Source organism: Aotus nancymaae, unplaced genomic scaffold (genome assembly GCF_030222135.1).
Source record: "Aotus nancymaae isolate 86718 unplaced genomic scaffold, 86718_ANA_hifiasm-v0.15.2.pri h1tg000032l_0, whole genome shotgun sequence".
Taxonomy (NCBI): domain Eukaryota; kingdom Metazoa; phylum Chordata; class Mammalia; order Primates; family Aotidae; genus Aotus; species Aotus nancymaae.
Window position 1 is genome coordinate 21,929,500 of NW_026988445.1, and position 17,831 is coordinate 21,947,330.

A 17,831-nucleotide genomic window follows, 5' to 3' on the forward strand; every position below is an offset into this window, starting at 1 on the left:
AAGACACAGTGAGAAGATGCTGTCTGTGATCTAAAAAGCTGGTGCTCACCCATTATAAAATTCTCGGATACAACTACCATTCATATGTTTCGTATTTTAGTCTAATTTTCTATACTTGGTTTTAAAAAAATTAAATTGGGATTACATTGCTTCATACTGTCTTATAATTTGCATTTTTTTTTTGAGATGGAGTCTCGCACTGTCGCCCAGGCTGTAGTGCAGTGGTGTGATCTCAGCTCACCGCATTCTCTGCCTCCTGGGTTCAAGCGGTTCTCCTACCTCAGCCTCCTGCGTAACTGGGACTACAGGCGTGTGCCACCACTCCCAGCTAATTTTTTTGCATTTTTATTAGAGACGGGGTTTCACCATGTTGGCCAGGATGGTTTCGATCTCCTGACCTCGTGATCCGCCCGCCTTGGCCTCCCAGAGTGCTGGGATTACAGGTGTGATGTGAGCCACCATGCCCGGCCTGCATTTTTTTACTTGTCTACCATGAGTATTAAATATTCTGAAACATGGTTTTAATAACTTTGTAATCTATTCTATGTACATATCATCATTTAATCTCCTTATTCCTAGGTATTGTTTATTTTCAATTTTTCTTGCTCTTTTTTAAAAAAAACCTTAAATTAGTTCTTGTAAAACAAATCTCATAGATAAGAATAAATTCTCATTTGACCATACTCTAAATTGCTATTTTTTCCTCAAAGATAACCACTGATATTAGTTGGTGTGTATTGTCCCAGATCCTTTTGTTATGCACTTTCATATATGCATATTTGAAGGAATATATATATATGTGTGTAGAAAACTCATAGTACTTTGTGTGTGTGTGCTTTTTTAAATTTAATGGTGTCTTGCTTTACATATCATTCTATTTAATTTTTCTACTCAATTATACTTTGCAGAATCTCTCCGTGTCAGTATATGTAGATATACACAGTGTTTTTTTTTTTAGCTGTCACATAGCACGTGATAAAGTGGATATATTATAGTTTATTTAGCTATTTCCCTATTGGTAGATATTTAGGATGTTTGTTACTATTACTATAAATGTGCATGTCTTGGTTTTCATCCCCCAGTGCTTCTTCAGGCATTGTTCCTCAGCTTAGGAGAGGGTTGGGTTTATTTTGTATTGGAAAGTCAGGGGGGTCAGGAGATTCCAGGGTGCTAGTCAGATTGAGGTTGAGACAATCCAAAGAGTGAAGCCAGGAAGACGAGTTTCGAAGACAGAGCACAAAGGAGTATCAAGATCTTCAAGGTTTCATTAAGGATGTGACGCTGGTTCAGAGGGACTGGGAGATATAGACTGAAAAAATTGTGGTCAGATCTTGAGATCTCTGAGATGGTATACTCCTCAGTGGAGATCGGGTTGTGCCAAAGCAGGAAGAAGATAAGGGAACAGAAGGAACAGAAATACTATTTGTTGAGTGCCCATTATGTGCCAGACATTTGATGCATTATCTTTTTTGTTGTTGTTTTTTTGAGACAGGGTCTTACTCTGTCACCCAGGCTGGCATGCAGTGGTGCTACTGTGGCTTACTCTAGCCCACTATGGCTCACTTGTACCTCTGGGCTCAAGCAGTCCTCCTGCCTTAGCCTTCCGAGTTGCTAGGACTACGGGCATGTGCCACCATGCCTGGCTAATTTTTTGTATTGTTTTGGTTGCAGACAGGGTCTTTCTATGTTGCACAGGCTGGTCTTGAACTCCTGGCCTCAAGCAGTCCTCTCACTTTGGCCTCCCAGAGTGTTATGATTACAGGCATGAGCCACCATGCCTGGCTGATGTGTTACCTTATATTAGCAAATAGCCACCCTGTGAAGTAGGGTTATAATATTTTTGAATGAGGAGGCTGAGACTCAGAGAGTTTAAGGGACTTGATTAAATTCTTATAACAGCCTGTTAACATTGTCTGAATTCAAGTTCTCTGTTTATTTTTTCATACCACATGCTTTTCCGTGAAATCCTTAAGCCTTTTTGCATCCCTACCTTCTAGTGCAGTACTTTACTCTTAGTAAGTAGTCAAAAGGTAATTGGTGATAATGGTGGTGATGAAAGGGCGTGTTTATTCTGGAGCGACAAGAAACTCTAAAACTCATAATTGACATTATAATCTCTTGTTGCAGGAATACTTGCTGGCTGGCGCAGATATTATTGAAACAAATACTTTTAGCAGCACTAGTATTGCCCAAGCTGACTATGGCCTTGAACACTTGGTAAGAATTCCGTTGTTCCATTTTGTCTAAGATGCTTATGAGCTTTTGCTACATCAGAAGTTGCTAGTGAGAAAGCACTAGAAGCTGCAGAGTCAAGCTCATGCTTAGTTATATGTTGTTTGTAATGAGACAGGGAGAATGGTGTGAATCCCTCCTGCTTATGAACACAGTGGACCCTTCATTTTCCAACTGGCTTCTTTTATGGGCAAGTCATAATCAAATATAAATGATACTTACTATGCAGTAGCTGTTGATAAAGGCGTAATCATTGGCCGTATGCATACAGTATTGTGAGGCCTTTTTAAGTATTAGGTGGCAGCCTTGGTTTCTTTCCTTTTTAAAAAATTGTGATAAAATACACATAACATAAAATTTAATGTAATTATTTTTAAGTGTACACTTCAGTGGCATTAAGTACATTCACGTGTTGTGCTATCATCACCACTGTCCTTTTCCAGAACCTTTTCATTTTCCCAAACTGAAACTCTGTATCCATTAAACAATACCTCCCCATTCTGTACCCCGCAACTCCATCCCCGGCACACTATTCTACTTTCTGTCTCTATGGATTTGACTATTCTAGGTACCTTAGATGTGTTGACTAATATAGTATTTGGCCTTTTGTGACTAGTTTATTTCACTTAATGTAATGTCCTAAAGGTTCATCCATGTTGTTGTGTGTGTCAGGATTTCCTTCCTTTTTAAGGTTGAATAATATACCATTGTATGTATATACCACGTTTTGCTTATTCATCTGTGGGTCATTTGGGTTACCTCTACCTTTCTGCTGTTGTGAATATGCAGTGTTGCTATGTACATGTGTATACAAACATCTATTCAAGTCCCTGCATTCAATTTTTTTGTATATATACACAGAAGTCAAATTGTTAGATTATATGATAATTCTGTTTAACTTTTTGAGAAACTGCTATACTGTTTTTCAGAGTGGCTGTACCATTTTTTTTTTTCTGAGGCAGGGTCTCACTCTGTCACCCAGGCTGGAGTGCAGTGGCGCGATCTTGGCTCACTGCAACCTCTGCCTCCCAGGTTCAAGCAAGTCTCCTGCTTCAGCCCTCTGAGTACCTGGGACTACAGGTGTGCTCTACCATGCCCTACTAATTTTTCTAGTTATTGTAGAGACAAGTGGTTTTGCCATGTTGCTCACGCTGGTCTCAAATTCCTGAGCTCAGGTAATCTGCCTGCCTCAGCCTTCCAAAGTGCTGGGATTACAGGTGTGAGCCACGCACCCGGCCAGCTGTACCATTTTACATTCCCACCAACAGTGAACTAGAGTGTCAATATTACCATTTATTTTCTATTTTTTTGATAGTAGTCATCCTAATGATTACTGTTGGCAGATTTGTTTTCCTTTTAATTAACATGATGCTTCCATATTTAAATTTTATAAAAGCTTAATGATAGAAATCTATGGTAGATGTTAATGTCCCCATTTTTGTGTGGGATATTTCCAGACACATTATTCTGTTTTCACGTAAGCAGTGTCTTACCGTTACTTTTGTGTCATTTCGGAGCAGAAGTTGGCCAACATTTTTAAATAAAGGGCCAGATAGTACGTATTTTGGCTTTGTTAGCTACATGCAGTCTTTTGCAACTACTCAACTCCATCAAGTAGTGTGGAAGCAGCTATAGACATTATATGAATAAATGGGTATACTTTATCTCAGTAAAACTTTATTTACAAAAACAGGCATTGGACTCAATTTGCCCTGTGAGCCACAGTTTGCCAACATCTATTTAGGGTATTCTGGGTGTTAAATTACTGGATGTGAGTATTCAAGACACATAGGATCTTAAGAATTCAAAGGAACCTGAAGATCACAAGTCTAAGTTCTCCTGACTTGGTCTGTGGAAGAGCTTCTGGAGGGCCATGAACCTCCTTAAATCATAGGCAACACTGTGTGTGTATGTGCATATTTGCTTTTTATTTCCTAATGAGAGGGTTCATAGTCCTTTATCAAATTCTCGGGTGGTTAATAATATGCAAAAAGTTCAGAATTACTGATTCCAACTGTTGTACATGAATCAATGCCTGGGAAAGTTACTGTGGGAACTGCCTGGTCAGGCAGTGACAGACTAGTCCTTGAATCCACGTGTTCTGCCTCCCCATGCTTTTTCCATTTGCTATATTTTTTTCTTAATTCTCAGAATATTTAACCAAACAGGTTATTCTCTGACATGCTAGCTGTCTAGGGATTGTCCTTTTTTACCAGCTAGCTCATGATTTGCAAGGAGAACCTAAAAGCATTCCCCAAGGACTCTTGTCTTTCCTTGCTGCCTTTCAAGTCTGGAGCTGATATGCCTTCTTGGCTAGGATTTCCCTCAGACCTCAGATTAATTCACTCTACATTTCCTTACTGAAGAAAACTGAGTATTAGATGGTCATGAATCCACTACTTATCATGTGGAGGAAAAGAAGGACAAGCTAACGTTTGTGGTTGATATGTATCAGGCCTACCAGATGAATAAGTGCTCTGCAGGAGTGGCCAGAAAAGCTGCCGAGGAGATAACTCTCCAGACAGGTAAGGAATGTTCTTCTCTTCTTTTGCACACGTGGTTCCTTTGATACTCTCAGCTATAATGTGGTGTCTTTATTGCACTTTTTCCTTATGTGGCCTTTGGCTTAGGAGCAACACTGGAGACACTGTATTTTACATATTTGTAGATTACTTCTCTGCAGTTTCATAATCAAACACTCAACACCTTTGAATTGATGCCAGCCCTGTGGTCCTTGGGCTCAGAATTTGCTCTTTCACCCTGGTTTAGCCTGACTTTGTAGCTAGGCCCCTGACTTCCTTGTGTATTTAGTGCTGAAATAATTCATCATGTCATTACTGTAACAGCTGGCTGTTTTGATGATCTTGGCTATTAGTAGGATAGTCGATCTCATTTTTTAAAGGTACCGTCATCTCCGTGATTAGCTGATGCAGGTAGAGATACTGCCTTTCCAGCATTCCCCCTTTACTATTGATGTCCTTGAAGGCTCTGTGAAGCACACAGAAGAGTGTGGCATTAGAGTCAGTCTTGCTGGGACTTGAAAAGTGGCTCCTGAAATAACTAGCCTCCTGGCTGGATGCCATCAGAACACTTGGGCACCAGCTGGTAGGAGGCTTTGAGGGAAGGAAAAGAATATGAGAAATATATGGAGCACCTTAAGATTTGGAAACGTGAAGTTATTGCCACAGGAAAGCAAAATTGCTGTGAAGTTATATATAGCATACTAATGAAGACCAATGCAGTTTATAGGAACTCTGTTTCTAAGAGATAATGTTTAAATTCATGGCAGTGCATAGACTATTACTCCATCAGAGTCACAGGTCAGAGGATACTGAACCAGCTAAAGCAGGGAGAGAGAAGGACATTTTTCTTATGCCCACATTATTGCTTAGCTTTGGGGATGAAAAAGAATATTTGGGACTGTAACCTGTTCAGAAGCTGGTTTATCAATTAGCTGATAGTCTTCTCCAGTTAAATACAGTATAGCTCAGGTTATTGAGTGGCCAAAGTCATCAAGGTAATGAGCAGTACGACCTCTGGCTTCTGTGTGAATGAATACAACTTCTCACGCCATTTTAGAAGCATCTAGATTCCAGGCTAGAGGAAAAGTTATTAAAGAAAGATTTGCTCTACTTCATACTTCCAATTTCAGACTTTATAATTGTTAATCCTGATTTAGTATCTCCTCCTAGTGAAGAGCCTGCAATATAGTACTGGAGAGCATTTCAAGATAAATGCCACTGTGAGGTGATTTTGCAGAACTTATGTTAAGTTCAAAACCTTCAAGGTTTCATAAAAATAGGAAGAGAGGGAATTTGTCCAAACACAGCTATGGTAATAGAAAAGGATTACTTACTGAACTGTTTTAGTCAGTTGTGTGAGAATTCAGAGTTTTGGGGACTGGTTCCGTGATAATATGTGCATATCTCCTCTATGGCATAATTTCCTCAGTGGGATCTGGTGCAGCCCCATGATCAAATATATATAAGCAAAATATATGAATCATCTGTTTAGGAGAGGTCAAGTTTTATTGTCAAACTGAGAAAAAAGTTTGGCCTTTTAGAGGTTTTTGGATTTCAGAGTTATGGACAAAAGATTATAGACTTGTGTTCTAGAAAAAAATCTTACTGGCTATTCACAGTAAAAAATGTTCAGCCATTTAGAGATTTCATACTTATTTTTCTTTTCCTAAAGGAATTAAGAGGTTTGTGGCAGGGGCTCTGGGTCCGACTAATAAGACACTCTCCGTGTCCCCGTCTGTGGAAAAACCGGATTATAGGAACATCAGTGAGTATTTATCACATACAATCATTGATTTGGGCAGGTAGCTCTGTCCTTCAGTAAGCTATAAATCTACAAAATGGAACCAATAACAGGATCTACTGTAGAGTTACTTTGACTTAATCCATGTAAAAGGTATACCACAGTACCTGGAATATAGTAGACATCTAAATAAAAAGTTAGCTATGATGATTATTATTATTTGAACTTGCTTTCAAATATATATGGTGTTGTGTTAATGCTGCTTTGTCAGCTGTGGAAATGAAACCAACTAAAACAAAACTGTAAACTCAGAAGTTGAGCAAATTTGGATATTAGGTTTTTGGTCTGTTATAAAATAGCTCACTATATCCTCATTCATCAGAAGGCAGTCCAAACTATCTAGACATCTGTATTAGTCCATTTTCACACTACTGATAAAGACAAGACTGAGCAATTTACAGAAGAAAGAGAGGTTTAATGGACGTACAGTTCCATGTGGATGGGGAAGCCTCACAATCATGGCAGAAGGGAAGGAGGAGCAAGCCACATCTTACATGGATGGCAGCAGGCAGAGAGCTTGTGCAGGCAAACTCCCCCTTGTATAACCATCAGATATCACGAGACTTATTCACTATTACAAGAACAGCACGGTAAAGACTTGCCCTCATGACTCAGTTACCTCCCACCAGGTACCTCCCACAACATGTTGGAATTCGAGAAGAGATTTGGGTGGGGACACAGCCAAATCATATCAACATGCTAGCATTATGAATCTTATAAACTACCATATATAAACATACTTATATTGAGATTTGACAAAAAAAAAATCCAAGTATCTAGGTCAATTTCTAAGCATCAAGACTATAAAAAACAAAAAGCATTAAAATAACAGAGCTGAATAGTCATGATACTGTATCTGGTAGTGTAGTCTGTGGAGATGATGAGATCAAGCAAGTATAGTTTGTAGGGTTTTGGTTTGTGGAACTTTGTGTGTCACGATACCACGCTTTTTCACCAGGAGTTGCTCATACCAGGCTTATGTGTGGTTGACGCTCTCTTTTGTCTAGACATGCCAGTGGGGAGCTAACTTCTCCTTGCTCTTGGGCTGTACAAGGTGAAGTACAGTTAAGTCTTGACTTAACATCATTGGCAGGTTCTTGAAAACTGCACCTTTAAGCAAAATGATGCATAGCAGGCCCTCAAATAATGTCATTTCCTTTAACAGCATTTCATTATAATGTTGATAAGAAAATATGTTGTCTTAATCAGAGTTGCAATTTCTGAGAACCTGTCAACGATGTTACAGGAGGACCTACTGCATATTCAGACAGCAAGCATAACTTCGCTGTATAGCCTTCTCTGTTAGATATCTGAACATTTTTTCTTTTTTGGTTGGGAGATAAAATAGGGAGCGAGATGATCTCTCATGTAGAAATAGATAACCTAAGACATTTTTTTTTTTTTTGAGACAGTGTCTCACTTTGTTGCCCAGGCTGGAGTGCAGTGGCATGATCTTGGCTCACTGCAGGCTCTACCTCCCAGGTTTGAATGCTTATCCTGCCCCAGTCTCCCCAGTAGCTGGGACTACAGGTGTGTGCCACCATGCTGGGCTTATTTTTGTATTTTTAAAGTAGACTCGGGGTTTCACCATGTTGGCCAGGCAGGTCTTGAACTCTCGACCTCAAGTGATCTGCTGTCCTTGGCATCCCACCGTGCTGGCGTGAGCCACTGCACCGGGCCAACCCAAGACATTTATAACAAAAATTTTACCTAGGGGTGATTGAGTACTTTTTGTTTGAGACTGGAATTGCCCACCAGACAGGTTTCTTCTCTGACAGAGTTGGTGTAAGACCAGAGACAAAATCTGTGGCCCTACAGCTGTTTACCACAGTGAGCGACTTGAACTCAGTCTGTGATCTACCCACGTCAGTGTGGCATGTTTCTCACAGTCACCTCTTAACCGGTTGATTGAAATGAGCTATGGAAAGAATGATGTATTTCAAAGATGTTGAATATGCGGTACATGTTCAAGAAATTCATACACCTTCCCTCTTCTCAGCTCATACATGGGAAGTGGAAGTTATATGGCAGGTGTTTAGGAACAGCTGCGTTCAGCTTACTTGTTTACCTTCTGTCCTTGCCACGTTTCTTTATTTGGTTTCTTACAAAAGATCATGTTCTTAAACTATGCATTGTAAACCAGCAATAGTTGACAGGTGCCAGACCTGCACTTGGATACCCTAGGGCCATTCAGAGGATACTGATGACTGATGTGCTGGGTGTGATTTATTTTTTGCAGCATTTGATGAGCTTGTTGGAGCCTACCAAGAGCAGGCCAGAGGCCTTCTGGATGGCGGAGTTGATATCTTACTCATTGAAACTATTTTTGATACTGCCAATGCCAAGGTGAGTTAAGGGAGAAAAAACAGACAGGGCTGCGGTGAGGGCTATGAGTGAGTCCCCTAATGTAGGGAGAAGATAATATTAGCCATTATCAAAGTTAAATAAATTACCTGTATTTGCTCCATTTTATTCTTGAATATTTTTAACTGAGACCAGTACAATAAGAAAAACTTCAAAAAACCTGCTTTTGAAGCTTTTAAAGTAACTTTTTCTAATTAGGAAAATAAATATTTTCATATATAGCTACTATAAGTGCATATGTGCCTAGGTAATAAATACATGCTGCTGGTTCTAAATTTGAAAGATACATAAATATATGGAGTGAAAAGTGAATGTCTTTTCCTTTCCTTTCCTAGTCTCTAGTTATCTAGAAATATATGGAGTGAAAAGTGAATGTCTTTTCCTTTCCTTTCCTAGTCTCTAGTTATCTAGCTCCCTTTCCGGAGACAACTATAATTACCAGTTTGGGGGTCCTGACAGATGCTATGCAGATATAAGCATGCATGTACGTGTGTGTGTGTGTGTGTGTGTGTGTGTGTGTGTTCCTTACATACATGCAAAGGCACATAAGTGTATGGAGAGAGAAGCAAATATCCTTATACATATGTTTTTATACAGTATATCTATAGGATACATTTCTACAAGTAAAGTTGCTGAATCAGAGGGTATGTGCATTGGTAGCTTTTGTCTTTAGTGTCAAATTGCCCTCCTTTGAGACTGGACTCATTTATACTCCCTTCAGCAAGCAGCGTACAATAGTGCTGGTTTCACGACACCCTCACTGGCACTGTTTGACCTTTTTCAGTTTGACACGTGGTCCCTCACTGTAGTTTTAACTTGCATATTTCTTGAGCATCTTTCTTCAGTTTTAGAGCCATTTATATTTCTTTTTCTATGGTTTATGTCTTCTGTCCTTTTTCTGTTGGACTTTGGCTTTTTAAAATCGAGTCCTTTACTGAGGACATCAGGTCCTTGTCAATCATGAGTAGCAATACTGTCCTCTGGCTTGTTTCACTTTTGACTTTATTTATGATGGTGATGGTGGTAGTGTTGTGGTATTGTTTTGTGTGTATGTGTGCTTTAATAGTATAGGAGATTTTTTCTTAAATGTTGTATGGTTGAATTTACAGATTCTATTTTTTTGTGGGGGGAAAGGGGAGATTATACTTGTAGAGGCACTCCTCGGTCACAGAGAGGGAAAAAATGGAAAAATGGCTTTTTCCTCCCTAGTATGTTACAGTTGCACTAAATGTTTAATTGTTGTGGAAATAAGACCACAGATCCAAAATTTCTGAACTTTAAAAAAAAATCATTTTCCAAAATACTTGCAAGCAGGAAGAATGTAGAGAGCCACTACCAGCCTGAAGCTAGATGACTACCCTACCTCACTCTTAACATATCACTTTTATTAGGTTCTTTTTATATATCTTTTTAGAGATTGTTTTGTGAACCTCCAGTAAAGAAATTATAGTTTTAAAAGGAATTCAGATACACATTTTGGAAATAAGAGCAGTAACAAACAAGATAAGGAATATTTGAAATGAGATTCATATATACATTTGAAAAGAGTCACAGTATTGTTTAGATTAGAAATAAGAGGGATTAACATGCAGGTGTAAAGCATTAAGGATAGGTTTTGTTGAGTTTCTAAGTTTTCAAATGTGTGGCATACATTCTTCTGAAACAGAATTAGTTTCCCTCACGATGCATCTGGTATTTATTTTGGAGTGAGAAACAAAATCGAGAGCTAACTTTTTCCCCCTAAAGTTTAGTTTTCCTACCACCATCTATTAAACATCCTGTTATTTCCCAGTGATAGGAATGATGTGGAACATTATCCTTATCATCCAAAATTCTGGAGTGCATTTGGATCTAGTGTTTTCTAGTAATCTGTTTGCTAATGTGACACTACTGGACTATTAGCCATAACATTAGAATATGTCTGAGTAACTGGTAGGACTAGATTTTTTAATTTTTATTGAGTCCCACCCCCTTTTCCAGAACTTTCATGGCTATTCTTATATGTTTATTTTCCATAAGATCTTTAGGATCAATTTGCCTCGTTCTAATAAGGAAATTCTGATACTGTTGATTTAGTAACTTTCCATGACAAAAACCTACCATCGCTGGAAAGGGACACATTAATTACAGGTTGCGTTCTGATTTCAGAGAATTAATTGTGAAAACATGCCTATCTTAGAATCAAGAACTGTAATGACAAAAAGAGAAGATTTGTTGCCTGAAACTTAAAATGTGGACAGAACAGCACAGAGTAACATGGGATTTGTACCTTTACTACTTAATCTAAGCTCATGCTGTTTTTCACAGTGCTGGAAGTGATGCTGTAGGTTCATATACTTAACCATGTATATGAAAGGATATGAAAGGCAGGGACATTATTTATTTATTTATTCATTTATTTATTTATTTATTTATTTATTTTTGAGACAGGGTCTTGCTCTGTCATCCAGGCTGGAATGCAGTGGCATGATCACAGCTCAGCTGCAACCTTGAACTCCTGGGCTCAGGCAGTTGTTCTGTCTCAGCCTCCCGAGTGTTATTTATTTACTTTTAATTTTTATTGAGAAAAGGAAGAAAGAATAGCTCTTCAGCTCCTCCTCAGAGGAAATAGTTTCTAGGTGGACTTTAAGTCAGGATTTGTTTTATTTTAATATGCACAGTATTACACTTGAGAAATGGGTGCTGGGGTTGGGCCTTGTAAGGAAGACGCTTCTTCCTAGAGAGCTTGATGCATATATTCTCTGAAGAGGTCTTAGAAAAGGCTGCATTCTAATTGGGAAGTTATACTAACCTTGGACACAGTCTCAGAAATAAAGGCATTCTTGCTTTTTTCCCTGACAGGCAGCCTTGTTTGCACTCCAAAAACTTTTTGAGGAGACATATGCTCCCCGGCCTATCTTTGTAAGTTTTAAGGTGTTTGCACAATATGTTCTGTCTTTTATTAATAATTGTCCTTTTGAGCATGTTTTCCCCCCTTGCTTAGTAGAACTATTGATAGTATCTTTTAGAATTCATCTACTTTAACTTCTTCTGTTCACTTCCCTCCCACCACTTCGAGATCAATAGCAGTCTTTTATCTGGAGAGGCAAGGAAAATGAATCTAGAAGTAGTTGGTGGAAGGTAAGCTGTTCAAAAGAAGCCCACTGTATTGGTCCTTGAAGTTAAAGACTTCAAGACTGATTAGGGCCTAAGGAGGGCTGGACTTGCATGCTGATAGCCACATACTCAACACTGAAGACACCAGACTGCCAATTTATTAACTCAGTAGGCGTACCTCTCTGTGAGTCCTAAAATTGCTTGGTGAGAATCGAATTGAATCGAAACACGGGTGTTAAGATAAATCCAATGTTTAACAGCAGGAGGTCAGGATGACTTGAGGTTATCTCTGGGAAACCTGCCTCTAACGAGACTGGACATGCGAATTCCAAAACTGTTTTGGTCATTGCTTTTCCCTCAGTGACTTCCCTTGTCTCTGCTTCTGTGGCTTCTCGCCTCCTCCCTCAAGTCTCTTGGCATATGTCTATTCTAACTGTTATAGAAAGTGCTCCCTTTGATTTTGAGTTCTACAGCTCTTTTACTTGTAAAAGGACAAAGGAAGTCAGCTTGTTCATTTTATTTTGTCTTTATACCTACATTCTTAACTTGAGTCTGTATTGTTGACTTCGTTTACTTTGTCAATTCAGATTTCAGGGACTATTGTTGATAAAAGTGGCCGGACTCTTTCTGGACAGACAGGAGAGGCATTTGTCGTCAGTGTGTCTCATGCAGACCCGCTCTGGTGAGTGATCCATCTTTCCTTGACTTCCTTTCTTTTTTGGGGAACCTTTTCTGATGGCTGTGGAATGTGACCTGGGAGGGGATTGCTTTCACATATTTTCACTCTACCACACTTCTGCTATACTGACTTTTCTTTAAGTACTTTCAGACTTTTCCCTAAAGCATGCAGAAGATCACTGGCTAAATGGGTCAATTTGAAGGACTGGGAGAGTTCTCATACTTCCAAATGGTTGCCTGTTTGTCTGTAGAGGTGCCCCTTATAGTTTGCAGTGCTTTGCAAATTTTAGGCCGGTGCCACTCCCTATTTATGAGGCAACCAGAAGCAATCTGTCTTGGAATAAAGTGGGAATTCTAAAGCTCAGGTTTTTATCTGTAAAGCGAACACGGCACTTGGCATGGTGGTGTGTACCTGTAGTCCCAGCTTCTTGGGAGGTGGAGGCAGGAGGATCTCTTGAGGCCAGGTGTTGGAGGCTGTAGTATACTGTGATAGCTCCATGAATAACCACTGCATTTCAGCTTGGCCAACATAGCAGGACCCTTTCTCTAAAGAATTAAATTAACATGACTTTCACAATCTATTTAAAAGTATCTCCCTATTTATATTTTATTTTTCATATCAAAGTGTTTTAAATTGTGTACTTTGAGTGACATGGAAGAGCCTCTGAGTATGTATACTGTATTTTGCCTGGACTTTTTAAATTCCTGGGCTTTTTTCTTGTATTCCTCTTGCCTGGAAGCTCTGCTGGCCTTCTTCCCCCTTCCCCCTCTTCCCTTCCTCCATACCCTTTCACTTTGTTGACTTCTTCTTAGCCTTTAAGACTTATCTTAGGAAACTTCCCTCTAGTGAACATTCCCCCTCTCATTAGCCCAGACTGATGTCTTTGTTTACTTTTATTTTAGCCTTTGCTATAAAAAGTAAGAGTAATGGGCATTTGTTGATAGTTTGCTGTGTGCCAGGCTCTGTTCTAAGAGTTTTATGTGAGTTCTTTCTTTAATTCTGGCAATAGCACCTTGAGGGCAGGTACTGGTATTAATGTACCCATTTTAACAAGAAGGGTACTGAGACTCAGATGTTGTAACTTGCCCAAGGTGAAGTAAATAGAGGATCTGGGAACAGGAGCATACTGTTTACCACTGTATTAGATCACATTATACCAATTATATGATGTTCTTTTTTTCACACTTAAATGTTTGTAATTACAGAGTGCATCTTACAGTTGACTTAATGTCATATTGTGATTTCTTAAAAGCTGCCATTAATTTAAAGTGCCTTAACAGACGTTTGGGCCTGATAACTAAGAAAATTGTCATATTGAATTGGGTTGTGATGACCTATTTCATAGCTTATGAGTTTTTCCTGAGCAATCTCTTCATCTTTATTTCTCTAGTGTTAAGTAGAATTCTTGGCACATAGTAGGGATCTAATAAACATTTAACAGAAAAACTGAAGATAGGAAATGTAGGGGTCTCTGAAGACACAAAAGTTATCTAGTTTATTTAAATTTTTTTTTGCCTATCTGTGAATATTTCGAGCATTCCTCCCTTCGTTGTCTTTCTCTTTTTCCACCCCATTTGCCAGGTCTTAGTTTGTTATGTGGTTAAGTAAATGATACTGTAATGGATATATGTTACTCATGATGTATTTGTCAAAACCCACAGAATATACAAAAAGAGAATGAACCCTAATGTAAACTATAGACTTTAGTTACTAATCATGTATTGATATTGGTTCACATTGTAATAGGTGTACCACACCAATGCAAGATTTTAATAATAATGATAGAATCTTTCCTAGCAGTTAGGTAAAACCTCTGTGTTGTCTTGAGTGTCACTGGAGCCTTTAGTTTGCCAACAGTTCTCAAGGGCCCCTTAGAGGACGTTCTTCCTGCCACTGTCTCACCTGCAGGAGCCTTGAGATGAGGTTTTATAGAGGTCTAAATAATTCGTTTTTATTTCTTAAGCACCATTCAGTTAATTCTGACTTTTGATCCACTCAGTGATTAATTTAAAAATTTTTTAAATAATCCTTTCTATGACTTCAGCTACAGCCTACTCACAGAGAGAATGTATTTGGCCTTTATTTTGTTATGAATCTGACAGACTGTAGGAGCAGATAGAAGGAGCAAATAATATGTGAAAAGGACACATATTCTCACATATATGTAAGAAACTGTTGCTTACAGATTTGTGATTATCACAAACTATAGAACAGTGGGATAGAACCTTTATATTACTGCTAATTCGTCAAGTATTTATTGAAATACTACTATATGCCCTGGAATACAGGCCAACGTGGAATAGTCCACACTAGGAGAAATGCATAAGTAAATTAAAATATAAAATACACAGTGCTGTACAGAACTATGAATAAAAACCTGGCAATACATAGGAGTAGTGGAGTTCTTGTGGGATTTAGAGACAGCTTTGAGCTAGGTTTTAAAAACATAAGACAGAGTTTTCTAACCAAAGAAACGATGGATGTTTCCAAGTGAGGTCATAGCAATGGAAGAACTGTATAGTTTATAAGACATTTTCTTTTTGTTTGAGTTTTTCTTTTTCTTATTTTTGTTTTTTGATTTCCAACTTTTAAGTTCAGGGAGTGGGAGAATATATGAGAATACAGGATGTGCAGGTGTGTTACATAGGTAACATGTAACCATAACATGTAACCATGGTGTTTTGCTGCACAGATCATCCCATCACCTAGATATTGAGCACAGCATCCATTAGCTATTCTTCCTGATGCTCTCCCTCCTCCTACCGCCTACCTTCTGACAGCTCCAGTGTGGGTTGTTCCCCACTGTGTGTCCATGTGTTCTTATCATTCAACTCCCACTTATAAGTGAGAACATGCAGAATTTGGTTTCCTGTTCCTGCGTTAGTTTGCCCAGGATAATGGCTTCCAGTTCCATCCATGTCCCTGGAACATGATCTTGTTCCTTTTTATGGCTGCATAGTATTCCATGGTGTCCATATAGTACATTTTCTTTATCCAGTCTATCATTGATGGGCATTTAGTTTAATTCCGTGTTATAAGACATTTTCATATATGGTATTTAATTTGAATTTTATATTAATTAACCCTGAGAACTGATCAGGCATTATTTTCTTCATTCAACACATAAAGAATTGAAGTCACCTAACTAATGAAAATATGAGTTAATATTGGAACTAGGTTTGGGAAAAAGTCTAGGATCCTTTCTAACAAGAACATGATAATTTAACATTTTTTGTTTGTTTGTTTTTTGAGACATAGTCTCACTCTGTCACCCAGGCTGGAGTGCAGTGGCATGATCTCGGCTCACTGCAACTTCCACCTTCTGAGTTCAAGTGATTCTTGTTCCTCAGCCACCTGTGTAGCTGGAATTACAAGCGTGTGCCACCATGCCCAGCTAGTTTTTGTATTTTTAATAGAGATAAGGTTTTACCATGTTGACCAGGCTGGCCTTGAACTCCTGGCTTCAGGTGATCTGCCTGCCTCAGCCTCCCAAAGTGCTGGGGTGACAGGTGTCAGCCACCACACCCAGTCAGGTTTTTCATTTTTATCTGATGTTGAGTCCGGTGACAGTAGCGTAAGATTTTTTTTTTTTTAAAAGAGAATATTCCAAGGGGAACAGGTAAAAGAACAAATCTGAGTAGGTCTATTCGAGGATTGTAAATTAGCCGTGCATTGGACCTAGCAGTCTTAACTGAGATGTGATTCTGTCAGGCATCAAGGATCACAGAATTGTGTTTATTTTAGATTAGTTTCAGGTTTTCAGAAAAATCGAGCAGAAAGTACAGAGAGTTCTCATATACTCTCCCACTCCAATTCTCCTATTATCAACAGCTTGTTTTTGGTGTGGTACATCTATTACAATATGAACCAATATCGATACGTTACTATTAACTAAAGCCTATAGTTTACCTTAGGGTTCCTTCTTGGTTTTATATATTCCTTGGTTTTGTATATTCTGTGGGTATTGAAAAATATATCATGAGTAACATATATCCATTACAGTATCATACAGAATAGTTTCATTGCCCTAAAATTCCCCTGTGCTCCATTTACTTATCCTCTCTCCCGGCTCGCTGGCAATGAATCTTTTCACTGTCTGTAGTTTTGCCTTTTCCAGAATGGAAATATAGTTGAAACCACATAGTCTGTAGCCTTTTCAGATTGGCTTTTTTCACTTAGTGATGTTCACTTAAGTTTCATTTGTCTTTGTAAGTTTGATAGATTATTTCTTTTTAACACTAAATAATATTCCATTGTGAATATGTATTTCTTTTAAACACTAAATAATATTTCATTGCAATGAAGTACTACAGGTTTTTTTTCCCCGTTTGCATATTGAAGACCATCTTGGTTGCTTCCAAGTTGTAGCAATTATGAATAAAGTTCCCATGGCCTTTCCGCGCTACCCACAGAGGGGTACGTACGATGTTGTCCTGGATTCCTGTCATAACTTAAAGGGAAACTTTCACAATGTCCAGAGCCCTTGATTTCCTGCAAATCAAGGAGGATGTTCTTAAGTTCCTTGCAGCAGGAACCCACTTAGGTGGCACCAATCTTGACTTCCAGATGGGACAGTACATCTGTAAAAGGAAAAGTGATGGCACCTACATCATAAATCTGAAGAGGACCTGGGAGAAGCTTCTGCTGGCAGCTCGTGCCATTGTTGCCATTGAAAACCCTGCTGATGTCAGTGTTATATCCTCCAGGAATACTGACCAGAGGGCCATGCTGAAGTTTGCTCCTGCCACTGGAGCCACCCCAGTTGCTGACCACTTCACTCCTGCAACCTTCACCAGCCAGATCCAGGCAGTCTCCTGGGAGCCACTGCTTCTTGTGGTTACTAACTCGAGGGCTAACCAGCAGCTTCTCACAGAGGCATTTTTTCTTTGAGACAGAGTTTCACTCTTATTGCCCAGACTGGAGTGCAGTGGCGCGATCTCAGCTCACTGCAACCTCCGCCTCACAGAGGCATCTTATGTTAACCTACCAACAATTGCTCTGTGTAACACAGATTCTCCTCTGCGCTATGTGGACATTGCCATCCCATGCAACAACAGGGGAGCTCACTCACTGGGTTTGATGTGGTGGATGCTGGCCTGGGAAGTTCTGCGTGTGTCTGGCACCATTTCCCATGAAC

The 17,831-nt window shown here is 39.1% G+C and overlaps 1 protein-coding gene across 4 annotated transcripts in view; it reads left to right on the top strand.

The window, feature by feature from the left end:
* The window catches only part of MTR (5-methyltetrahydrofolate-homocysteine methyltransferase), a 104,927-nt gene that overhangs the window by 8,990 nt on the left and 78,106 nt on the right, over positions 1-17,831 (top strand). For all 4 annotated transcript variants that reach the window (XM_012459904.3, XM_012459908.3, XM_012459905.3 and 1 more), the window contains exons 3-8: positions 2,128-2,217; positions 4,688-4,757; positions 6,427-6,519; positions 8,795-8,901; positions 11,761-11,820; positions 12,603-12,697. In XM_012459904.3, the coding sequence (XP_012315327.2) occupies positions 2,128-2,217; positions 4,688-4,757; positions 6,427-6,519; positions 8,795-8,901; positions 11,761-11,820; positions 12,603-12,697 (515 nt within the window). The remainder of the gene's footprint in view (positions 1-2,127; positions 2,218-4,687; positions 4,758-6,426; positions 6,520-8,794; positions 8,902-11,760; positions 11,821-12,602; positions 12,698-17,831) is intronic.